Source organism: Chiloscyllium punctatum, chromosome 44 (assembly GCF_047496795.1).
Source record: "Chiloscyllium punctatum isolate Juve2018m chromosome 44, sChiPun1.3, whole genome shotgun sequence".
Taxonomy (NCBI): Eukaryota; Metazoa; Chordata; class Chondrichthyes; order Orectolobiformes; family Hemiscylliidae; genus Chiloscyllium; species Chiloscyllium punctatum.
Genome location: NC_092782.1, coordinates 35,675,067 through 35,702,100, shown reverse-complemented (window position 1 = coordinate 35,702,100; position 27,034 = coordinate 35,675,067). Strand labels below are relative to the sequence as shown.

Below are 27,034 nucleotides of genomic sequence, written 5' to 3'. Positions count from 1 at the left end.
TCAACCGAGCAGCTGGAGTCAAAATCCTGTTATGAATTTACAACCTCAATTTAATTTTGAGCTTCCACAATGGATCTGAATGTAGAATGGTCAAAGCAGAAGTCCTTTATAGAACTGATGTAGGCCAATCAGAAAACGTGACAGCTGGTTCCCTTTCTGCCTCCTTTCTTGGACCAGAGAGAGTATGAATATTGTTCATAACTTGTCAAAAAAAAAAGACTGGCTGTAGTTCCTATTGGGGACTAAAACCATGCCTTTTTCTGCTCCAAACCCTGTTCCTCAGCCACTAACCACAGCACTTTTCAATAGCAGCTGCCTGAGGCTGCAACAAGCTGTTCGTTTTTGACCCCAAGTTGAACTTCTGACATGTATCCATACTGCCACTAAGACTTCCTATTTCTTCCTTCATAACATCACCCTGCTCTGACCCTGCCTCTGCTGATCCACGGCTGAAACCAATCACCCCTTTCCTACACAAGACTGCTCTATTCTAATGTTTTCCCAACAGACCGCCTGTCTACTATGCTCCATAATATTGAGGTCATCTAAACTTTGCTGTTGCAATTCACCCCGTATTTTCCTATCACCGCTATGCTTTCTGATCTATATTGGCACCAGTTATCCAATCCCAGGGCTTTAAATCTGCATCCTCATTTTCAAAACACTCCATGATCTCGATCCTCCTGAACTCCTTCGGTCCTACAATACACAGAAATCACTGAACCCGTCTAATACTGGTCTCTTGGCATTACTGCTTTAATTACTCTGCCATTGGTGAGCCTGCCTACCATTTCCAAGACTCTCACAAATTCCCACCTTGGAACTTCCCCCCAAACTGCTTCATCTTAGTCTCCTCCTTTAAGACGCTTCTTAAAACAATGTATTTGACCAATCGTGTAGCTATCTGCCCTGATATTTCAGTGGATCACTATCAATCTTTCATGTGATAACATTCCTTATGGATTAGCTTGGAATTATGTTAAAGGTGCTATATGAATAGAAATTGTTGTCATTAACAGTATTCAATACTGTTGTCAGCTATTTCATTGGACTGAGACAATGTTACACATCTATCCTATGAGTCTCAGAACTATTCTTACTACCGTTAGAGAGATACATTCATTTCCCACACTAATCATGTTTGTTGCTTCCTATAATGTTAAAAGGAATCGCTGTTAAAATAAGTGTCAATTGGTGTTGAAGACAATTTTATGCTGTGGTCAATGATCAATGATGAATTCAAAGCCAGATCTTAGAGGTGAAATACAATATGTCATCTATTCTTCCCTCATTTTATGATTACTGCCAACAGGGGACCTGAACAACATCAGCATTATTACTTCAGAAAACATTTCTATAAATGTGTGTTGAAGGAAAACACGATCATCACCCTTAATATAACGCAAGCATGTTTTAACTCAAATAATTAAGATCATTCAAGGCTGAAGGTTTTAATTACATTTACCTTTCCAATATATTCATCCTGGTTTGACATAAGCAGGAACCCACCATCATCCAATATAACACAGTCAAAATGCTGCAGAGAAAACACCAGCAAGAATGATTGATTTTAACTATAAAGAAATGCAATTGTTTAGGCTCAGGTACACTTTTTAAAGACCTTCTTTACATTCTTTAGGTACAGTTCACCCGTTTATTGCACAACAGTTTAGTCAATAGTTTACATGAAATTTGTGCTGTGGACTGGCATTCAGTAAATTGAGATTGTCCAAATAATTCTTTTTGACATTGATCTTGTGCATATTTTATAAATTATCTATTTCAGTAGAGATTTTAATTCAAATGTGAATCTTTTCTCTCTTGTTTGTGATTATAATTAATTGATAAATTCTACTACAACATTTCGCTCACCCAACTTAATCTGCTGAAATACTGAACAATAGAACAAACATAACCCCAAATAAACCTTGAAGTTATGAATTCATATTCAAAATGCTTGAATCAAAATGCTTTCTGATGAGCTGGCAGGAATATTAATAAATATCCTGGGTTTAATCCATAAGGATCATGCATGAGACTTAGTACATTCAATTTACACTTGCTGGCTTTTGAATCGGGCCAAAGTGGCTTCAGGATTAACTGAAAGCTCTCTTTGGTACAGCTCCTGGGAGTGTTAAATCCTCCACTTTCATATAAAGAAATATAAAATATATGTGTCTTCTTTAGATCTAACAGCATGCAGGTATGCAAAGTCTTACCTTGCTATTCTTTGTGCAGTCACAGATTTCACCATAACACTGTAACAAAAGCACATCATTAATACATACAAACAATCTTTAATACATACAATTTAAGACATTTAAAACATATTTTCCAATTTTAATTGGCACTTGGTCTTAGGGAGGAGGATTTTAGGAGTATTGTACAGTACACTATTAGGGAATTGGGATGAGGGTTGGAGAGTGGAGATTTAAGGAAGGACCATTTTTAGTGGGTAATATGTTGGCAGGAAGAGAGGTGAACAGAAAGATTAAGTAGTGTATTTGGTGAAGGGACAGTGAATGAACAGGTACTTTGGGTGGAAGCAGAAGAAGTTAAGTGCTGCAACTTGAGTAAGTTAAAGAAGTTTTATCTTGATTACAAGATCACAGATAAAGTAAGGCCCTGAAATCACTAGATGCTCATTCAGTGTATTTAGACAGAGCAAATTCCCTGCTCCTCCTTGCCCCAAAGCAGAGGTTCTGCTCCAGTTATTCCAGTTTGAGAACGTTTCAGGCCTTCAAAAGAAACACACAGCTATCAACTGATCTAAGTTAGGTCCAGGTTTTTGAAATGATTTTAAAGGAGACTTCTCAAGAGTCCCTTAAGCACAGACAGAATGTCCCTCCTGCTTGAAATTAAATATCTAGTTACAACTATATGAAATCTCAGTGTAGCGCCATATTCCACCTTCACTGGGTGGAAATAGATGACACAACCCTTTGCAGACACAGCGATTTTGCAGTTTAAATATATGAGTTAGGAAATGGTCGGTTGATACAGGAACTGAAGACAAATGATATGCCCATTGATAAGTACAGGAGTGATATTTATTTCCAAAGCACTTCAAAATTAAAACAATATCTGCATCATGGCATATGAGCCAATGCTAGGGCTTGGTATTTTAATTTTCTTACCTTGCTCTTACTTGCTACTTTGGTGAAGTTCTCCATCCAGGCAGTTACATCAAGCTTTACTCCAACAACTGCAATCCAATGAGAAATGTAACAATCAACATCAGTAAAGGGGAGTCAGCTGTAATTGTGTTTTTTTGCCCCCTCTTTCCACTTGGTTTATTTGTCTGCATGCCCCATTATGTTGAGAACAATGTATAACTTGTGACTGGAATTTTAAATCTTTTGGTGTGTTAAAATGAGAAAGCTGTGGTTAGCTATTCTTAGCATTTTATTTGCGAGCTAGAAACTTTCAAGTCAAAAAGAAAGTGATACTTGGAAATGAAGATACGGGAGCTCCATTTTGAAGTTTTACTGGCTTTTCCTTCCGGGTGCAGGAGAGTCTGGAGATTGTTTACACTAGCATGCATTTTTATGACCTTTATTTGAGGAGCAGCAGTTGAATAGTGCAGAGTATTATTTAAAAAAAGCCAGGAAGCAAATAAACTTGTGTTGTTGCATCACGAATCCAGTGGAAAACAGAAACAGAGCAAGCCAGAAGATCTATGAGTAGGTTCTGCCTGATGGTGGAGACAAGGCAGATGGACAACTGCATTGAGGAAACTTATGTGGGTGATATGTTGTGTGGCACTGTGGTTCATTGGTTAGCACTGCTGTCACATAATGCCAGCGACCCAGGTTTGATTCCATTCTCAGGCAACCGTCTGTGTGGAGCTTGTACATTCTCCCTGTGTCTGTGTGGGCTTCCTTTGGGTGCTCTGGTTTCCTCCCACAGACCCAAGATCTGTGGACTATGTGGAGTAGCCATGCTAACTTGCTTACAGTGTGTAGTTTAGGTGGATTAACTATGGGTTACAGGGACATGGTAGGGGGTTTGGGTCTGGGTGGAATGCTCTTGGCAGAGTCGGTATGGGCCGAATGGCCTGCTTCCACATTGTAGGGATTCTATAATTCTATGTTTTTGCTCTGAAGTTTAAAGTGATTGAGAGCTTAACTTGCAGATTTTTTTGGTGAGTTGGGAATACTTACTCAATGAAGGGAAAAGCATCTAATGACTGCACAGAAAGTCACTGAAAGAAAATGAGTAAAAACTCTTCCAGCCTGAATCTGAATAAGGAGCCTTAGGGTGAAAATAGTGGTGACTCTTTACTCAAGTTTGAGTGTTTGTGAAGATATCAGGGATTACATGTGGATGAAAACGTTTCTGTTTTCAATACAAACTTTCCAACTTTTGCCAAGTGCGTTATAGTTCATGTTTCTTGTTTAATAAGCATTTACTCTTTATTTTGAAAGTACATTAACAGCCTCTGTGAATGCGTTTGATCACTGATCTCTATGATAAAATCAAACTTAGGGTGTAACAGGACAGATTCCACTCTGGGAAGTGATGTCTCCAATAATTAACACCAACTGGGAACATAAAATTTCTACTATGTATCATTCTTCAGACAAGAACTGAATCACCATCTTTTGAAAACAGGAACACCATCTTATTGGAACCACAAGATGAAGTAGCAAAAATATGCCACATGGTCATTATTCACTCCACCCCAATTATTTTCATAATTCCATACAATTCTTTTTTGAATAGTCTAATACAAACGATGGTCTTTCTGTAAGAGGAAGGCTTTATGAGACCATAAGAAGAGGGAGCAGAACACACCATTCAGCCCATCAAGTGTGTCCCACCATTCAATGAGATCAAGACTGACTGATTATCCTTAACTGCACTTTTCTGCCCTACTCCATAACCTTGATTCCCATAGTGATTAGAAATCTGTTTTTCTCAGCCTTGAATATACTCAAACACAGCCTCAATAACTCTTTGTAGTAAAGAATTCCATAGACTCACCACTTTTGAGAGAAAAAATTCTTCATCTTTGTCTTCTCTGGGCAACTCCTTACTTTGAGACTGTGGCCTATAGTCATGGACTCTTCCGATGAGGAGAAACCTTTCTGCATCTACACTGTCAAGCCCACGAAGAATCTTTAATGTTTCAATAAGGTCTCATCTCATTTTCTAAAACTCCAACAAGTACAAGCCTAACTTACCCAACATCTTAGTATAGAGAATCAATCTGGCATACCTTTTCTATATTTAAAAGAGTTGCCTTGGAGGGAGTTCAGAAGAGGTTCAATAGATTGATAACTGGAACGAGTGGATTGCCTTACGGAGAAACGTTGGACAAGCTGGATTTGTTTCCATAGGAATTCAGAAGAATGAGGGGTGAACTGGTTGAAGTGTATAAGATCCGACATGGATCGTGGAAAGATGTTTTCTCTTGTACGTCACCCCAGAACTAGGGGGCATTGTTCTAAAATTCGAGGTCTCTCTTTTAGGCAGGAGATGTGGGGTTATATTTTTAAGGCAGAAGTAGCTGGATTCTTGTTCATAGAATCCCCATAGTTTGAAAGCAGGCCATTTGGCCCATCGCGTCCACACTGACCCTCTGAAGGGCATCCCACCTCCTACCCTATCCCTGTAACCCTGCATTTCCCATGGCTAATCCACCCAGTCTGCACATCCCCTTCACATTATGGATAATTTAGCATGGCCAATCCACTGAGCCTGCACATCATTGGACTGTGAGAAGAAACTGGAGCACCTGAAGGAAACCCACGTGGACAAGGGGAGAATGTGCAAACTCCACGCAGACAGTTGCCTGAGTTCCTGGTGCTGTGGTACTTGTTCAACAAAAGAATCAAAGGTGATTAGGGTTAGATGTGAAAGCAGAATTCAAGAAACAAATAGAACAGCCAAGCCATGATCGCACTGAATGAGGGAGCAATCTTGACAGGCCAAATGTTTATATACAACCGACTTCTCTTGGGGCTAATGTAGTGGAGTGGTAACATTCATACTTCTGGATCAGAAGGTCTGGGTTCAAGTCCCAGCTGTCATGCAAGTGTGTCATAACATATCCAAACAGATGATTTAAATTCTTTTTATAAACAAGAGCTGATTTGGTGCAGTAGTAACATCTCTCCCTCATGACCAGAGGTCAGTGTTCAAGTCCCACCAGCCATAGAGGTGTGTCATAACATGTCTGACTAATAAATACAATCTACTTCCTACAATTAGGAAACCATGCAAATCATTCTGTTGCCCATTTTCATGCATCTTCATGCTGTAAGGAGCCCTTCTATTGAACTGACCCAGGGTACAAATGAAAATATCAGTCCATGGGTGTTTCTTACTATAAACATTTCAAATTGCTGCATGGTTTGCACTTAAAAATGTGATGCTGGAAAAGTGCAACAGGTCAGGCAGCATCAAAGGAGAAGGAGAATCGACGTTTCGGGCATAAGCCCTTCTTCAGGAATGAGGAGGATGTGCCAAGAAGGCTAAGATAGAAGGTAGGGAGGAGGGGCGTTGGGAATGCGATAAGTGGAAGGAGGCTAAGGTGAGGGTGATAGGCCGGAGAGGGGGGCGGGGCGGAGAGGTCAGGAAGAAGATTGCAGGTCAAGAAGGCGGTGCTGAGTCTGAGGGCTGGGACTGAGAAAAGGTGGGGGGAGGGGAAATGAGGAAGCTGGAGAAATCTGCATTCGTCCCTTGTGGTTGGAGGGTTCCTAGATGGAAGATGAGGCGCTCTTCCTCCAGGCGTCGTGTTGCCATGGTCTGGCGATGGAGGAGACCAAGGACCTGCATGTCCTTGGCGGAGTGGGAGGGGGAGTTAAAGTGTTCAGCCACGGGGCGGTTGGGTTGGTTGGTGCGGGCGTCCCAGGGGTGTTCCCCGAAACGTTCCGCAAGTAGGTGGCTTGACTCCCCAATGTATAGGAGGCCACATCGAGTGCAGCGGATGCAGTAAATGATGTGTGTGGAGGTGCAGGTGAATTTCTGATGGATGTTGAAGGATCCCTTGGGGCCTTGGAGGGAAGTGAGAGGGGAGGTTTGGGCGCATGTTTTGCATTTCTTGCGGTTGCAGGGGAAGGTGCCGGGACTGGAGGTTGGGTTGGTGGGGGGCGTGGATCTGACAAGGGAGTCGTGGAGGGAGTGGTCTTTCCGGAACGCTGATAGGGGTGGGGAGGGAAATATATCCTTGGTGGTGAGGTCCGTTTGGAGGTAGCGGAAATGATAAAGGATGATCCGATGTATCTGGAGGTTGGTGGGGTGGTAGGTGAGGACTAGTGGGGTTCTGTCCTGTGGCGATTGGAGGGGCGGAGCTCAAGGGCGGAGGAGCGGGAAGTGGAGGAAATGTGGTGGAGAGCATCGTCAACCACGTCTGAGGGGAAATTGTGGTCTTGACATTGTAGGACCGAATAACTTTTCAATAATTTTGACTTAAGTGAGGAAGTGAAACATATTTGACCGCGGTCAGCTGTAAACGATTTCTGCAGAGAAGAAAGCCATATGTGCAGACCAGGAGGAAGGTTTGTGGTGTTATTGCTGTTGCATGCTTAGGCTAATGTAAACTTAGGCTCATACAGGTGAGAACGCTTAGAGATTAAAAAGGCTTTTACTGCAAGACATGGCTGTGTTTTAAAATTTTAATTTAAAGTAGGTAAGAGCCTTGTCGTATATATTTGTGTGGTTATTTTAAACCGCAATTCATTTTTGGGATCAACAGTGATTGCATAGCCGCACACAGTTCTTATATTTAAAGGATATTGATAGGATGTGGAGATGATTCAGATATATCAAGTTGGACATTTGGGATGATGTTTAATCATTAGGAGAGGGCATTATGTCCTCAAGGCAGACATTCACATTGCTCATACTGCCACTTTATCTCAGTGAAGATCGATGGAATTGGCAAGCAAGGCGAAGGTGGCTAAGCTATTAGAAAAGGGTGATCTTATAAAATGATTGGCATGTCAAAGAATGAATAAGGATACAGTTGGAAGTGATGTCACTAAAATGACCATTACCTTTTAAGAAACCAATCAAGAATTAGCAATAGACTATTGAGAAATCCAAGATGAACCCTTAGCTCAAGCACTAAACCACTAAAACCTAAAAGGAAGATTGAAGAATAAGAAGACGTGATTGGCCAAAGGGCCTTTTTCTGCGCTATAGCCCTCTAAGACTTTTAACTCCAGTCAACAGAACAAAACAGGGGACTAATGCTCAGTCAACCGATGTCTTGAATATCATCTGAAAACCACTGCTTTTATTGAACATTATTTTAATTACTTAGAGTCATAGAGATGAGGAGCACGGAAGCAGACCCTTCAGTCCAACTCGTCCATGCCGACCAGATATCCCAAACCAATCTAGTCCCACCTGCCAGCACCTGGCCCATATTCCTCCAAAGCCTTCCTATTCATATACCCATCCAAATGCCTCTTAAATGTTGCAATTGCACTAGCCGATACTCCAGGAAAAACAGCACGGTGGCACAGTGGTTAGCACTGCTGTCTCACAGCGCCAGAGACCTGGGTTCAATTCCCGCCTCGGGCAACTGGAGTTTGCACATTCTTCCCGTGTCTGCATGGGTTTCCTCCAGGTGCTCCGGTTTCCTCCCACAGTCCAAAGACGTGCAGGTTAGGTGAATTGGCCATGCGAAATTGTCCGTAGTGTCAGGTGAAGGGGTAAATGTAGGGGAATGGGTTGCTATTCGGAGGGTCAGTGTGGGCTTGTTGGGCCGAAGGGCCTGTTTCCACACGAAGTAATCTAATCTAGCCTGCACCACTTCCTCTGACAGGTCCTTCCATACATGTACCACACTCTGCACGAAAAGGTTGCCCCTTAGGTCTCTTTTATATTTTTCCCCTCTCACCCTAAACCTATGCCCTCTAGTTCTGGACTCCAAGGAAAAGACTTTGTCTATTTATCCTATCCATGCCCCTCATGATTTTGTAAACCTCTACTACTCACCCCTCAGCCTCCAATACTCCAGGGAAAACAGCCCCAGCCTATTCAACCTCTCCCTATAGCTCAAATTCTCCAACCCTGGCAACATCCTTGTAAATCTTTTCTGAACCTTACCAAGTTTCACAACATCTTTCTGATAGGAAGGAGACCAGAATTGCACACAATATTCCAACAGTGACCCAAACAATGTCCTGTACAGCCGCAACATGACCTCCCAACTCCTGTACTCAATACTCTGACCAATAAAGGAAAGCATACCAAATGCCTTCTTCACTATCCTACCTACCTGTGACTCCACTTTCAAGGAGCTATGAACCTGCACTCCAAGATCTTTTTGTTCAGCAATACTCCAGAGGACCTTACCATTAAATGTATAAGTCCTGTTAAGATTTGCTTTCCCAAAATGAAAGACGTCACAATTATCTAAATTAAACTCCATCTGCCACTTGTCAGCCCATTGGCCCATCTGATCAAGATCCCATTGTAATCTGAGGTAACCTTCTTCACTGTTCACGACACCTCCAATTTTGGTGTCATCTGCAAACTTACTAACTGTACCTCTTATGCTTCTTATTATAAACTTATTAATGTCTATAAATATGTGGAATATGTACTGTAATTAATCAGAACTAATAAAATTTTAGATTGACTCTCTTAAACTCAATCTATAATTGTAATTGATTTTGGTCTTACAATTAAAGTTGAAGTTCACCCCAAAATCTTATAACAAACTTATTGTGCCAGACAATATTAAAGGGTAAAAACGAACACAACTAAGTAATGAGATCTTCACTTCCAAAACTGGGTACCATACTATTTTCCAAGGCTCTTGTGAAGGTCTCAGATGTTACATAAACAATGTGTTAATATGCAGTGAGAAAAATAATAACTGAAATCATCAACCCACCTGCAGGTTTCAGAAGTTTGCCATCAATTTTAATTTCAACAGCTTTGCTCACCATAATACCAGACTCTGCGCTGCTCTGTATTCCATCCCATGTTTCTGAAACAAAAATAAAAGGAAAACAGTTACCATTCCCATAACCATCATAATGACCGACGGCCATGTGGTGATGCTGTGTGATTTTATTCTGTGAGCACTGTGTTCCATCAAGTGCAAAATACCATTTTAGTGCCCAGATGCTAACTGAACAGTAAAATGTCAAGAGCAGCCGATATTACAGAACAGGCTAAAATACTTTTGCAAAGACACAAACAGCTTTGGGGAAATACCACAGCTGTAGGAAATCATTGACAGGCTGAAATTTAATTTTGGAATTTTATTTCGGAACTGCTCACTTTCTATGTTTGCTTGGTGGAGAACAGAAAGAACAACACCAGCCCATCCTCAGAGTGAAATACTTACCTGCTGCTGCTTAAAAACACCCGATCGTACATCATTCATCTTACTAAGCATGTGGTCAGCAATTTTGTTCAACAGTTACTGACAGCTATTGACATGACCAAAATTAACATGGGACAACATTCTGTATCTGACCATTCAGGTTTTATTAGGGTGCATATTGCTCTTTGCCCAAACTCAAGAAGGATTATTTTCCGGGAGAACAAAAGGCAATGATCTATCATACCAAATCTCTAACCATTGCTGGGTTTCCAATGGCTCTCCACAGTTGATGGTTTGAGGTTGGAGTGAACGCAGGCCCTGTGTTGCCTGTTTGATGATACACTAGAGGAATACTCAGCTTTGCACTTTGTTGGGTCACTCAATTTAGAGAGAAGACACACCAGGGCTTTGTGAAGACACACCAGGGCTGGTAGCATTGTGGTCATGCTTTTGGACTCGTGATCCAGAGGGCTGAACTATTTATTCAGAGACCAGAGTTCAAAGATCCTACTACAGCAGTTGGAGAATTCAAAATCCAGTTTAAAATGCTTATATCAGTATCAGTACATGACTAAACATCTCAAAAATAAAGCTTCATTTAGGGACGCTATCCTGCCACCCTTACTGGGGTATAGATTAGAGTGGTACTGGGAAAGCACAGCAGGTCAGGTAACATCTGAGGAGCAGGAGAATCAACATTTTGGGCAAAAGCCCTTCATCAGGAATGAAGGCAGGGAGCTCCGGGCTGGAGAGATAAATGGGAGGGGGGTGGATTGGGGAGAAGGTAGCCAAGAGTATAATAGGTGGATGGGGGTGGGAATGAAGGTGATAGGTCAGAGAGGAGGGTGAAGTGGATAGGTGGGAAGAAAGATTGGCAGGTAGGACAGGTCATGAGGATGGTGCTGAGTTGGAAGGTTGGAACTGGGGTAAGGTAGGGGGGGGGAAAGAGGGGAAATGAGGAAAATGGTGAAGTCTACATTGATGCCCTGGAATTGAAGTGTTCCAAGGCGGAAGATGAGGCGTTCTTCCTCCAGGCATCAGATGGTGAGGGAGTGGCACAGCGCTTTAGGGAACATCTCTTGGACACCTGCACCAATCAACCCCACCACCCAGTGTCCCAACATATCAACTCCCCCTCCCACTCTGCTGAGGACATGCAGGTCTTGGGCCTCCTCCACCCCCGCTCCCTCACCATCCATTGCCTGGAGGAAGAACGCCTCGTCTTCCATCTCGGAACACTTCAACTCCAGGGCATCAATGTGGACTTCACCAGTTTCCATATTTCACCTCCCCCTACCTTACCCCAGTTCCAAACTTCCAGCTCAGCACCATGCTCATGACCTGTCCTACCTGGCAATCTTCCTTCCCACTTATCTGCTCGACCCTCCTCTCTGACCTATCACCTTCATCCTCACCTCCACCCACCTATTGTATTCTTGGCTACCTTCTCCGCAGCCCCAGCCCCACCCCACCCCTCCCATTTATCTCTCCACCCCAGAGGTTCCCTGATGAATGATGTTCAGGCAAAAGCCAAATGTTCTTGCTCCTCTGATGCTGCCTGACCTGCTGTGCTTTTCCAGCACCACTCTAATCTAGATTCTGATTTCCAGCATCTGCAGTACCCACTTCTGCCACCCTTACTGGGTCTGGTTTTCACAGTGATGTGGTTAACCATTCTCTTAAATAGTTGAGCAAGCTACTCAACTATGGAATGGGGCCTAAATAATTACCAGTGACAACCCCACCTCAAAGAGTTAAAGAATAAACAATGCCTTGCAGCTTGTATCTATAGACTTCAGAAGGCTTCTCAAGCTGCGATCAGTCCTCCTGTATCTTGCCATTTTCTGCAAGGTCCAGTTTGATTTGGAATGTGTTTACACCAAGACTCATTGTTGCACCTCAGTTGGTGGCCTTGAAGAGTATTGAATCTATACCCTTTCCCCAAATCTGTCTCATCCTCCACTTGCGAGTACTACCTTTCATTGTTGAATATGACAGGTGCAAAAAACTTTCCAGAGCCAATGCCAAGTGGCCATATTACAAATGTGAACTGGGCGATGAATGTCAGTCAATTACTTAACTGGGAAATGCATCCAACCCTGAGCCTAATGTGTATTCACCCAGGTACTGTTGAGCCAGGATCAATGCATAGTAATTAAGGATAACTATCTTCCATTTTATTCATTCTCAAAGTGTTGGCATCTCTGGGAAGGTCTGCACTGAATGGCTAAGAAATCAGAATGCACTGCATTCAGGTTTGAACCCCAGGAAAGAGCTGAGATAAATGAAAGCACCATCGTTATCCAGCTGCAGGAAATTTGTTAATGCTTCATAGAATCCCTGCAGGTCACTGAATCCCTACAGTGTGGAAACAGGCCCTTCAGCCCAAAACGTCCACACCGACCCTCCAAAGAGTAACTCACCCAGATCCATTCCCCTATCTTTATCGCCTGATTAATGAACCCAACCTACACATCCCTGTACACTGTGGACAGTTTTGTATGGCGTATTCACCGATCCTGCACATCTTTGGATTGTGGGAGGAAACCCAAGCAAACGCTGGGAGAAGGTGCAAACTTAACACAGACAGTTACTCGAGGCTGGAATCGAACCCAGGTCCCTGGTGCTGTGAGACAGCACTGAGCCACCATGCCACCCACGAAATAGGTTGATCTGGCTTCAGTACACATGGCCAAGTTGTAGTGCATATTGGCAGAGAGAGAAGCTTAATTATCAGCAGGTAATAGTGCTATTCAAAAAGGAGGTTCAAACCAAAAATGCAGGGTTGCAGGCAGGTGAAAGATTTTAAATGATCAACAGGCTTACCTATAGGAATCTTGATTAGAGTTTAAGTACATAGATTGCAAATTCGGAAGGTTGAGGGATTGAATGACAGTACATGCATTGAACACATAATATATACAAACACTTTACTATAATACTGATGGGTTGAGATATTGCTGCGTTTTGGTTCAAATGTTAAACTTGAGGTCATTCTCAAGTGTCAGATGGATACAAAAATGTTTAACACATGGCCAAGGAACCACTTAGCCAACATCATTCTTCTATCAATCCTTTTAAAGCTGATCAGCTGGTTACTAATCTCATTTCTTCTTTTCAGAAGTTTATGCAAATTGAAGGCTCTATTTCCATACAGAATAACAGTGACCTCTTCACATGTTAGTGGTTGTTGCTGTTGCACTTCAGGATGGTTTAGGATTATTCAAAAACAAGCCTGCTCTATTTTAGGAACACCATTATGCCCTAGTTCTTGAAAAACAACTAAACTATTGAATTACATTGAAATTAAAACAGGGAAACATTCCTTTTTATTCAACAAAGCCTTGTTAGCACTAATGCTCCATAAGAACAGTGCTCCTAATCCCATGCATCTGCTCTGTTCCCATATCCATTTATCTCCAGCCTGAGGGCTCGGTTTTAACTCTATGTAAATTAGAGTTTTGTGGGCATTAAAATCTTGCTCTGGTCTCAATCACTAACGTTTACTGTGCATTCTGTAGTTTTACAACCAATCGTATTTATTACTGGGAGAATCAGATTGTGTAGAACAAATATCTTTTTAGAGTCTTTCACTATTTAAGAAATAGTCTTTAAGAATAGGCCTTTTGATTCCTTCTTCCAAGCTTTCTTACATTAAAATACAACTGACAGGTTTCTGCCTACTGGCTTAACCTATCTATATCCTCTCGTAGATTACTAATGTCCTCATCATAACCTGCTCTCCTACTTGTTTCTGTATCGCCAGCAAACATGGATAAATTACACTCTGCCCAATGCTCCAAGGCTTTAATATAGATAATAAATAATTGAGACCCTATTGACTCTTATGGCACTCCACAGGTTACATCTTTCCAACATGAAAAAGATACATTAATCCTGACTCTTTATCTTCTGTGTGCTGACCAATCCTCAGTCCATGCTAATACATGAGCTCCTATCTTGTGCAATAATCTTTTATGTAGCATCTCATTGAATGCCTTCTAGAAAACCAAACACACTATATCTATGACTTCCTCTTTACCAACTCTGCTTGCAATCCCCTCAAAGAACTCACGTAAGATTGAAATATATGATTTGCCCTTTACAAAACCATGCTGACTCTACTTGAGTGCATTAAGCTTTTCTAAATGTCCTGCTATTTCTTCCATAATAATGGACTCTAACATTTACCCAATGACCAATATTAAGCAACCGGCCTATAGTCTGCTGCTTTCTGTCTCCCTTCATTCTTGTACAGCATTTTTCAAATCTGTTGGAACCCTCCCAGAGTCTAAACAGTCTGGACTATTTTGAACAATGTCTCCGTTATGTCTCTAAACACTCCCTTTAAGACCCTTGAATCCAGTCCATCAGGTCCTGGCAACCTGTCTGCCTTCAGACCTGTTAGTTTAGCAAATACTTTGTCCTTCATGACAGGGACTTTTTTTTAGATTAGATTACTTACAGAGTGGAAACAGGCCCTTCGATCCAACAAGTCCACACCGACCCTCCGAACAGCAACCCACCCAGACCCATTCCCCTACATTTAGCCCTTCACCTAACACTGTGGGCAATTTAGCATGGCCATTTTACCTAACCTGCACATCTTTGGACTGTGGGAGGAAACCAGAGCACGCAGAGGAAACTCACACAGACACGGGGAGAATGTGCAAACTCCACACAGACAGACAGTTGCCTGAGGCGGGAATTGAACCCAGGTCTCTGGCGCTGTGAGGCAGCAGTGCTAACCAATGTGCCACCGTGCCGCCCTCTTACAAGAAGTTTCCTCCCACTAAGCACCTTACTTACCAGTTACCTTTGGGACATTTATAATATCCTTCTCTGTGAAGACTGACATAAACTATTGATTTAAATTACTATTTCCCTGTTCTCCGTGACTAATTCCCCAGTTACAGCCTTTAGGAGACCGGCTCAGTCAACCCGGACTACTATTGTGGGAAGTCAGACAGGGTCAATGTAAGGCAAGAAAAATTCCTGGAAAATAGAACTGCTGTGGTCAAGAGGAGTGCAGAACATTTCCCAACATTTCCTCTCAGGTGCGTGACATTACAAAAAACTCGAAAGTCCGCACACTGTTCAACCACCATCTGCCCCTTTAAATCATCACATGAGTAGCAGCGCAGAAAAAGTTAAAAGGACAAGACTTAAAGAAATTCCTTGTGTACGTGAAACAGAAATGTTGCAGCTCAGCTTGCACTGTTCTACAGCCCCCAGTTGACAGTCAGTCTACCCCTGAGCATTTATAGAGTCAGAGAGTTATAGAGAGGTACAACATGGAAACAGACCCTTTAGTCCAACTCGTCCATGTCAACCAGATATCCTAAATTAATCTAGTCCCATTTGCCAGTACTCGACATATATCCCTCAAAACTCTTCCTATTACTTTATGTTGGGATGTGTTCCATTTGTCCCTGGCTCCCATATTAATTTCCACTCCTGCTCACATCCCTAACAGCATTTGCAGCGGCTTCGGACAGAAGGCAGATTTGGAAAATGTAAATAAGTTGTTAAAATCAACATGTTTCTTCAATTTCTGTCACCGATATAGATTCCCTAAAGAATAAAGCACGCTGAACCTACTGTTGATATATGGTGCAGTGAAGACGTAAATATTGTTGTTTAGGCTCCTTTTGTAGTAACTTGCTTCATATGTCTCTGGGTTTTCTGTCCATTCTTCTGCAGCACTAAAAATGAAATCATATTTGAGAAATGGAGAATCTGCTTTTTACATTTAAATATGGTCAACAGCAACATCATAAAAATGTTCGACAAAGGTTATGAAAGGCATATAGAAAAGTGCTAGTAAAAATATAGTTTTTAATTTAACTGCAGTTCAAATGCCCCGAAATTCTCATCACTGGGTTAAACCATTTTCTTTCTTTATTTGTTTTTGGAATATGGCTTTTGCTAGTTGAGCCAGCATTTGTTACCATCTTGGATTGCTCAAGAAGATAGTGGTGAGCCACTTTCTTAAACAACTTATGTTTCTCTGGTGTAGGTATAACCACAGCACTAAAGGCTGGGGCGGGGGGGAAGAGGGGTGCACTTCCAGGATTTTGCCTCAAGTTGTTCTAGTACAATCTATAGATGGTAGGCAGTGAAGTCACTATGTGCCAGAAAGTTGAAGTGGTGGATTGGGTCCCAATCAAGCAGACTACTTTGCCCTGGATGATGTGGAGTTTCATAAGTGCTGTTGGAGCTACTGAGAGTCATACAGCACGGTAACAGACCCTTCAGTCTAGCTTGGCCATGCCGAATGGGCTTCTCAAACTAAACTAGTTCAATTTGCCTGTGTTTTGCTCATACCCCTCTAAACCTTTCCTATTCACATATGTGTCCAAATGTCTTTTAAATGTTGCAACTGCACCTGCATCTGTCAATTCCTCTGGCAGTTCATTCTATACATGAACCATACTTTGTGAAAAATTTGCCCCTCAGACTCCATTTAAATCTTTCTCCTCTCACCTTAAAATTATACCATCTATAGTTTTGAACTCTCCCACCCTGTGGAAAAATCCTTGGCTATTCACCTTATCCATACCCATGATTTTTTAAACCTCTATAAGATCACCACACAACCTCCTGCATTCCAGTGAAAAAAGTCCCAGCCTATCTAGCCTCTCCTTATAACTCAAGCCCTCCAGTCTTGACAACATCCTGTTAAATCTTTTCTGAACCCTCTCTAATTTAATGATATTCTTCATATAGCAGGGCGAGCAGAACTGTACACAGTATTCCAAAAGTAGCCTCACCAATGTCCTGAACAGCCACAACATGATATCCCAAATCTAATAAACAATATACCCCTCGACTTCCATCCAGACAAATGAAAAATATTCCTTTGCACCCTTGACATGTGCCTTGCAGATAATGGACTGGCTTCAAAGAACCAGGAGGTGAGATACCCAGAACTCCCAGTCTCTGACCTGCTCCTGCAGCCATAGTATTTATGTGGCTGGTCCAGTTAAGTGTCTTATCAATAGTAGCCCTCCAGGATGTTGATGATGAAGAATTTTATGACGGTAATACCAATAAATATTAAAGGGAAATTATTAGATTCTCTCCTGTTGGAGATGATAATTTTTTGGAATTTGTTTGGCATGAATTTTATTCGCCACTTAACATCTCATGGCTGAATGTTGTTCAGGTCTTGCTGCATGCATGCACTGATTGTTTCAGGTTCTGAGGTGCTGTCGATGATTCTGAACATTGTGGAGTCATCACTTCTGGCCTTAGGGTTCGGACAGTGCCAAGCAGCTGAGGATGTCGGGCTGAGGTCATGACTGAAACCAATAGCAAACTCCTTCAAATGAAGTGATTGGCCTCCAGCAATAAGAATCGTTTTTCTTTGAGCTAGCAATAACTGCAACCAGCAGATTTATAACCCTCGCTTGCATTGACTTCATTTTTTTCCAGGGCTATAAGCATCTGCTATATCCATTAAACTGATCAATCAGCAATATCTTTGAATTTTAGGCAAACAACCAAGATTCCAATCAGACACTGAGCCTTCACTAATGGAATTGCTGGAGGGCAGCTGAAAATGGAACATAACACATTTCTTTCCAGATTTGCCCCTTGTAAGAATCTCAGCGATTTTCTGAAGGAAGCAAATAACAAAGGCAAACTGTTCTTCTACATCCACACAGTATTGACCTGTCTGGTTTCCTAGACAACTTTTCAAGTTTTACCCACTACAAACCTTCTAAGGCCACACATATATTCTTGCCAGCTAAAAATGTTTGAAAAAAGTCTAGTTGAAGGCACAGGGCCATCCTTGTAAGTGATCCCAGAAGTAATCAAGTACATTCAAACTTGAGGCCTACTTGCATCAGAAGGAATGGAAGAAATGAGGTTTTATCTTCTTCCTCATCCTGGCACCACTCTGTCATTCCTATTGGTGGATCAAACGATGCATTGTTTTAAGTATAGTCTGCCAACCTCGAGTTTGGCAATGGCCAAATTCCTGGGGCTTGAGACCAGATCCTAGGCCTTCTTACTTTGACTCTGTTTGTTACATTTCACCCTTAATAAACTTTGAGTCAAAATTGTCTCCATTGTCAGAACAGGTATATTTAGACTGAACCAGAGGGATGCATTGTCTTTGTATCAACAGTTTATTGACGACATGACTAAAAGGGGATGTATGTAAGCCTAAGATGAAAAGCTTAAACATGTCTCAAATTCCCTTCTGCCTACAATTTGACCAAGATATGATGTGAACATAAGGAAAGATCAGCATCACATCAAAGTGAAATATAGAAAACAACAAAAGAGAACAACGTGACAAAAACACAAAAGATAAAAGGATTAATGTGTTTGTTTTTAGTTTTGCGTAGTGCAATAACCTTCAGTAGGGTCCTGAATGCCAGACATTATGGAGTGTGCAATGCTAGAAAATCCAAAAATGAAAATAATAGGTTACAATTTCAACCATACACACAATGCAATCATATTTTGGTAAACGATTTCTTCAGTTTTTAGTTTCTTAATTTCAAATTCATGATTAACTAACTGGCATGCACACTGCCTCCTGCTGTTCCAGAAGCAGTTGACTATTTAGCAAACCTATTTGTATGTATCACTATGTCCAGTTGTTCGCAGTGTATTTCTTTATCAGATTCATTTGTAAATAAATTAGAATACAATGTGAGGTATGTTGGTTGAACATGCTGTAGCAAGACAACCTAATCATCGTTTATTTTGTGACTTATTTGTGGTATTGCCAAGCAATCACTATTCATAAATTACTGAGAAAGTTTATAATTGATGTTATTCTAGTGGCAAGGATTTGAAATATATCAAGAAGAGAAGGTGGGTTAAGGTTAAAATCATGAGGGTCAGCTTCCTGATTCAAACTCACCTTCAAGCTGTTTTGAATTTGATAGAGTGCAGGTGACCAGCCTGCACCAAGGAATGGGCTGGTAAATTAAATATGATATTGCGAGCTTCATTGTTATTTCCATTTTCAAAGTTAATTGTCTTCACCTAGGGTTTCCTGAATCTTGGGATCAACAAAGTGAGGGCCTGGTGGATCCAGGTAGATGGTTCCAGGTTGTGAGGACAGAGCCACAAGATGAGATATATCCTGGAGGAGATCATTGATCCAAGAGGCAAGTGCGGACCATGTAAATGAGGACAGATTGAGGAGGGAAAGGCAGATCCACATGGTGAGGGTACATTCACGAGTGGAGGGTAAATCCAAGGGGGATCCAAGAAATGAGGGATTTTCCACCATCCATCTGAATCCAGCCATCTATCAGAATAACCCATGTGGGTGGACAGCATCCAATCTCCCACATTTCTCAAAAGCCTTATCATTAACTCAGAGTCAAAGTTTCTCATTTTCCTTCCCGGCTTATAGGCCTCCTCAACTACCCTCCATACTCTGGACTCACTCCCATCCTCACCGCCCGTATATTGAACCCACTTCTCCACAGCTCGCCCACCCTCACCACAGGATAAATCTCAGATCCTCAATAACTTGTAATTAGCTGCAATGAGTGAACAACTGACACAAGGACATGCATCCTTCATTTCAAAAGTCTTACCTTTTGGGGTAAATCCTTGTAATTCCTCCATCAGTCGCTACGAATCTTGCAAGAACTCCGGCCCTATTTTACAAAGAAAAATTTAATGACATGAGTTGAATCACAGAATCCTCTCACATGCATTATCAGTCTAACTTGACGTGAAAATGCAAACCTTTTTTGGCACTGTGTGGACCCTCATTCCTGTTTGTAAAGGAAGACCAGACTTCATGAATGTTGATATGGCATCAAATTATCTTTAGAGGGGACCAACATATATCCCTCATCCTTGTCCACATCTTGCAGTGAAATTCCCCAAAATATCTTAAAGGCACAGAGATCCATAATGGTGCCAGGAGCGCATGCCTTATGTTCAGGGGTAGGGCCAGGGTAGAGGACAGGCAAGTCACTGGAGCACCCTATGGTATGGCCCTGGCAAATTCCAAAAGCTGACTGGTAATTTGTATCAGCAGTTTCCCTAAGCAGTCAATCTCTTTATGACAGGCTGCTTTGAGGAAAACTGATTTCTAAAAGCTAACTGCTAAGACAACAGTTACCAAGGACAAATCAGTGTCCATTGCAACCAGTGTTACCGAGGCATAAACGATGGGAGATGTGTTCAATTTCAAACCACTCACTCATATTTAATTGAGCGGGGGATGGACTATCATGGCAGGTTTAACTTTAATTTTGATATGATTTATTATTGTCATGTGTACCAAGGTACAGTGAAAAGTATTGTTTTGCATGATAACCAGACAAATCAGACCCTACATAAGTTCGTCAGGGTAATACAGGTACACAATCTTTTATCCAAAATTCCGAAATCCGAAAAGCTCCGAAATCTGACATTTTTTTGTGGAGTGTGGAGCATCGTTTTGGCGTGCGACCAGGTAAGCCAACTCCACACCCACTCGGCCCGCACTGGCAGGCGTCAAGTGTGTCTCAGTGCTCGTACTATCCACACGAGCTTCTGCTGTTAGCTTTTTTCTCACTTCACTGTGAAAATGTCATTTATTCCAAAATCCAAAAAACAACTGCCCCACCCCCCCACCCCCTTCCCCAGGATTTTGGATAAAAGATTGTATATGATACAATGGCACACAGATTACAGTGTTACAGCTATAGAGAAGGTGCAGAGACAGATCAACTCTAATATAGGAGAGGTCCATTCATAAATCTGATAACAACGGAGAGGAAGCTGTTCTTGAATCTTTGACGCGTGTTTTCAAACATTTGTATCTTCTGCCCAATGGAAGAGGGTGGAGGTCAGGATAATCAGGGTTGGCGAGGTCTTTGATGATGTTGGCTGCTCTCCTGAGGCAACAGGAAGTGTAGACAAAGTCAATGAAAGGAAGGTTGGTTTCCATGATGGACTGGGTTGCATTCACAACTCTCTAATTTCTTCCCAACACCATGATAAAAAATACTAAATTTGTAGGGTTCCATGAGGGTTACAATGGTTTGCTTTTGAAATTTGGTGTCAGAGATAGGTTTCTTGTGAAACACTTACAGATTTTGAATAAATAGCCTGTTACTTGGTAAACACACACAGCAAATAAAAATATTCGTGTGGCAACTGGATTTCTTTCACCAAAGATTTTACAATGATGAAAATGCAACTAAAAGGAGTAATGTTAGGTACGACTCTTTAAGGAAAACAGCAGATGTACATTATAATTGATCTGTTTTGACATTGTGCTGTTCCACTATAGTAAAGACATAGTTCAGCTAGCAAGCATCCTGAACAGAACATGCACAATAATAGCTAGACTGAATACTGTGCTGTGTATTTAGCAAAACTAATATGTCAAAGCATATTGTTTGTCAATATTTTCCATTTTAAATTCTTATATTACATTTATAACAGAACTGTCTTATGATATTGTGAATATGAAGTCCCTTCCCAGAGGACACAATGCACCGATGTGGTTATAATGGGCCAAGTGATATGGATAGTTTTCACAATTAATGGGAATGCATCAATGCACAGTGGAAATACAAAAGCGAGGATGGAATTTATGACTGATAAAATTGAGCATCTTGTTGCAAACACCCAATAATCTTGTTTGTTCCTCTCCCTTTTATTTGTCCGCTGCACGTTGTTTTCCTTGAAGCTTCCTGCCTATTCTCAGTTACTCTTTTCCCCTTTCCCTCTTACTATTGTAGCCTTCTTCATGTAAGTTGCTATGTGTCTTTCCGACACAAGATTTCTTCACTCGTTTACTCAATTAGCAACTTATACCTTTGATAAAGGGCAAGCTGTACAACAAAAACAGAAGACAATATGCCAAAGGTGGGTTTAGAGAAAGACAGCGACATTACTGTACAGAAGGACACTGCTCATTCTACTGTGTCAGTCAAAAAAGAATTATCCAGCCTAAACCTAATTTCCAAATTTCTCAGGAGATTAAGCAAGTAGATAACAAAGGCTATGACAGGAAGAAAGAGAGGCACCTTTCAGATCAACCCAGTTAACAGATTGAGGTTGAAGGTATGATCTGAGAGGGAGAAAGGTGGAGGAAGAGGATGATCAGGAAGGGACACAGAATAAAGGAGAGTCGATCAATGCTGCCCCATTGTGACCCTATGTCAAGGCTTGAAAATTCAGGAGGATAGGGAAGCAAGAGTCTGTTAGGACAGGAGATTAGCTAATATAATTCAGACAGAACTCCTGGCAGCCATTGGTACCTCAGAACTCAGGACCCCTAGGTTTTAGTTCAGGACCCCACTTGGGGATCCCAACCGGCACTTTGGAAACCACTGGAGTTCAACCAATCATACGATAGATGGAGTGGATAAAATGTAAGTAGTTCAGGTTTAATTGAGTGGGGGATGAACCATCATGGCAGGTTTAACTTTAATTTATGATGTTAAATGTTAAACGTGAATCAATATTAAGTTTTGAAGAAGTGCTGTGTGTTTTGTGCAGATGAGTCAGGACCCTATATGGCGAAAGTGAGTACTGCAGATTCTGGAGATTAGAGTCGAGAGTGTGCTGGAAAAGCACAGCAGGTCAGGCAGCATCGGAGCAGCAGAAAAACCAATGTTTTGGGCAAAAGTCCTTCATCAGGAATGAAGCTGGGAGCCTCAGGAGTGGAGAGATAAACGGGAGGGGGTGTGGGGCTGGGGGGAAGGCAGCTGAGAATACAGTAAGTGGATGGAGGTGGGGGTAAAGGTGATAGGTCAGAGTGGAGAGTGGAGCGGATAGGTGGGAACGAAGATGGACAGATAGGACAGGCCATGAGGAGGGTGCTAAGCTGGAAGTTTGGAACTGGGATAAGGTGGGGGGTGGGGGGGGGAAGAGGGGAAATAAGGAAACTAGTGAAATCCACATTGAAGCCATGGGGTTGGAGGGCCCTAAGATGGAATATGAGGTGTTTTTCCTCCAGGCAGCAGGTGGTAAGGTAGTGGCAATGGAGCAGGCCCAGGACCTGCATGTCCTCGGCAGACTGGGAGTGTTCAGCCACGGGATGGTAGGGTTGGTTGGTGTGGGTGTCTGAAGCGCTCTGTGAATCAGCATCCTGTGTCCCCAATGTAAAAGAGTTCACATCGGGAGCAATGGATACGGTAAATGGCATGTGTGGATGTGCAGGTGAAACTTTGATGGATGTGGAAGGTTCCTTTGGGGCCTTGGATGGAGGTGAGGGAGGAGGTGTGGGTGCAGGTTTTGCAATTCCTGCAGTGGCAAGGGAAGGTGCCGAGACAGGAGGGTGGGTTGTTGGGGTTGGGGGGGTGGGGGGGGGGGGTGGGGGCAGTGGACCTGATAAGGTAGTCACGCAAGGAACAGTCTTTGCGGAAAGCGGATTGGGATGGGGAGGGAAATATATCTTTGGTGGTGGGTCCATTTGTAGGTGGCGGAAGGTTGGTGGGTGGGTTCCTTGTTGCAGTTGGAGGGGTGGGGATCTAGGGCGGAGGTGCGGGAGGTGGATGAGATGTGCTGGAGGGCATCATCAACCACGTGGGAGGGAAATTTGCAGTTTTCAAGAAGGAGGCCATCTGATGTGTTTTGTGGTGGAAGTGGTCCTCCTAAGAGCAGATGCGGCAGAGGTGGAGGAATTGGGAATAAGGGACAGCATTTTTGCAGGAGGCAGGGTGGGAGGAGGTGTAATCCAAGTAACTATGGGAGTCGGTGGGTTTGTAGAAAATGTCAGTGTCAAACCGGTCACGGTTGATGGAGATGGAGCGGTCCAGGAAGGGAGAGAGGTGTCAGAGATGGTCCAGGTGAATTTAACATCGGGGTGGAATGTGTTGGTGAAGTTGATGAACTGCTCAACCACCTCATGGAAGCATGAGGTGGCGCTGATACAGTCATCAATATAGCGGAGGAAAAAGTGGGGAGCAGTGCTGGTGTAGCTGAAGATAGACTGTTTGATGTAGTCGACAAAGAGACAGGCATAGCTTGGGCCCATGGCTACCCCTTTCATCTGGAGGAAGTGGGAGGATTTGAAGGAGAAATTGTTGAGGGTGAGGACCAGTTCAGCCAAACAAATGAGTGTGCCAGTGGAAGGGTATTGGTGGTGAAGTTGGGGGAGGAAGAAACAGAGGTCTTGGAGGCCCTAGTCATGGCAGATGGAGGTGTATAGGGACTGGATGTCCATGGTGAAGATGAGATGTTGGGATCCAGGGAAACGGAGGTCTTGGAGGTGGTGGAAGGCATGGGTGGTGTCCTGAACGTACGTGGGGAGCACCTGGAACAGGACAGTATTGAGGTAGGTGGAGATGAGCTTGGTGAGGCAGGAGCAGGCTGAGACAATAGGTCAGCTGGGTAGTCAGGCTGTGGATCTTGGGGTAGGAGGTAGAACTGGGTGGTGTTTCTTCTTCTCCTCCTTGGGAGATGGATGTAGCAGATCTTTTGACAGAGGCATCTTGAGCATGGAAGCACCGGCGTGGAAAGAGAAAAAAAAAAAGAGTTGAACAGCTCATTGCCACCAGTATGGGTCAGTTGCATAGAGATGGGGAAGGAAAGGGATGCCTCAAAACAAAGTAAGTACGTGGTTCAATTGAAAACACCAAGCTAGCAGCACTGGCGTGGATTGAGTATCCAATCATAGCGTTCTTAGCATCACTCGCTAAACATCAAAGCTAACCACCAACCACACAGGCCCACTGCACCTGGTATTCCCAGGCAGTCTCCCATCCAAGTACTAACCAGGCCTGAGTCTGCTCAGACTCTGAGATCAGATGTTTTCAAACTAGCATGAACAAAAATCACATCTTGTCTAAGCAGACCTTGAAGGTCCCAACCTTAAAGGGGATGTGGAACAAATCCACCCAATGGCAACACAGTTCACCCAGCTCATGCAACATGATGCCACCAGGTGGCTGTCTGAAGATTTAAGTTAGCCGCAGCTTTACAACAAAGGCAATTTTTAAAAAATGTAGTGTTTAATTTTTAAAATATCTAACATATATTTAATAATTAATCCACACAAGATAACATACTAAACTACTTAACTTGACAAGCCTGGTTCAATTCCCTGAACACAGACACAACCTGTTCCCTCCTTATACATAAGCACCTCAGCTCCATTCTTTTAACTAGTCACTTGCATCACTGAAATAAAATTCACATCAGATACCAGGGATTGACTCAATCTGTTTCATTCGCACCTGTGAAAGCATCATATTATAAAACTCGCACAGCACCGTGGTTTATTTTCTGTATGGCACAGTTGCATAAAAAGATGTGACATTTTATGTCTTAATGTGTAAATGCACGCCTATGGTGTAGATAGATGCTTGCTCAAAATGAGACAGTAAACCCTATTACAAGTCACATAAAATGGAAAGTCAGAACTTACGGATTTTGTTTTGCCCAATAGTTTGTTACAAGTTCACTTGTAAATCCAGCATCAAGTAACAAGTTATTGATTAGGTCAGTTTTGCCTGGGAAAAAAAGAGAAAGTATTAGAAAAGAACTATAAAACCTGAGGAAAGACAGTATTAGATAAACATAAAAGCTGTCATTTCTCTTACAATGCTAGTAACTGCAGCTTCAGGCCCTATAATATTCAACTCCAACTCACAGAAAATGACAGCTATCCCATGTAATGCAACTTACATTGTTATTGCCCTGTACTCTTCCCTAAACCATGATTAACCACCCATTTCACATCCACCCCATTAAGTGATCTCAGCTCTGGCCATTGTCAGAGACCCTAAATTTTAAGTAAATTAAACCTGGATTCTATTCATTTCTTTTGTTTTCTTTATTTTCCAAGTTATTCTCTACTGGTTCTGTAGGTTATTTTTCTAATCTCCAAGTCCCACTTCAGGACATCAGCATAAAAATCAAGGTCAGTGTTCCTGTGGAGAGCTGACAGACTTCCATTGTTGGAGCAACTGTCTTTTAGGTGAGATGTTAAATGCAGGTCCTTTCATGTGGACATGAAAGATCCCTTGCCACTATTTCAAAGAAGAACTGGAGAGTTATTCCCTGTGCACTTGTGTACATTTATCCCCCAGTCTGCATCACAAAAGCAGTGAAACACATCACTGTTTCAAGTAGTTTTCAGCAAATTGATACCAAATTTCTTATTATGACAATGGAAAAACTTCAAAGATATTTCATGAGCTATAAAGCATTTTAAGATGTCTAGTGTTCATGGAAAATGCTTCATAAGTGCAAGGCTTTTTTTTAAACATTTCAGATGGCACTTGAGCGAAAAGAACAACTTGCTGACCTGAACTCTTGCCATGCATAATCTATGCTGGCCAGTTGAAAGTAAACACAAATGCTGCGAATTGAATTCTTAATTATTCTTTCTTTACGAGAAGCAAATTGCATCTACCTTGTGGCCCCTCTCAACTGGTCAGAACAGAAATTGTGGTGAATAATGCGGAGGAACTAAAACTCTGTTACCTCACATTATGAGAGACCAGTGCACTGACATAGTGGACAAGCCCTGGGCACCGGGCTTGGAGATGGCCCGGATGGGCAATTGTTGGAAGCCACAGTAGGACAGCTTGCCAATGCTCTCCTGCCAACGGTAGCAGGAATGGCAGCAAGTGTGCAATTTGAAGTGTGCCTGGTAACAGTAGCCCCCCACCCCCATCAATTGGGAGGCCAATAACTACATACTCCCAGTGGTTTATCTGGATGGAGGCTATGGCCATTGTATTCCAAAGTTCTATGTTTGAAGGATGGAGTCCCAGCATTTACCATTCCAAACACCAGAGCCTGCCA

At 42.3% G+C, this 27,034-nt stretch overlaps 1 protein-coding gene across 7 annotated transcripts in view; it reads right to left on the bottom strand.

Annotated features, from left to right (window-relative positions):
• The window catches only part of LOC140466870 (voltage-dependent calcium channel subunit alpha-2/delta-1), a 662,544-nt gene that overhangs the window by 29,883 nt on the left and 605,627 nt on the right, over positions 1–27,034 (bottom strand). For all 7 annotated transcript variants that reach the window (XM_072562612.1, XM_072562611.1, XM_072562615.1 and 4 more), the window contains 7 exons: positions 25,650–25,734; positions 19,867–19,929; positions 15,896–15,999; positions 9,857–9,952; positions 3,138–3,205; positions 2,220–2,258; positions 1,466–1,537 (listed from right to left, as the gene is read on the bottom strand). In XM_072562612.1, the coding sequence (XP_072418713.1) occupies positions 1,466–1,537; positions 2,220–2,258; positions 3,138–3,205; positions 9,857–9,952; positions 15,896–15,999; positions 19,867–19,929; positions 25,650–25,734 (527 nt within the window). The remainder of the gene's footprint in view (positions 1–1,465; positions 1,538–2,219; positions 2,259–3,137; positions 3,206–9,856; positions 9,953–15,895; positions 16,000–19,866; positions 19,930–25,649; positions 25,735–27,034) is intronic.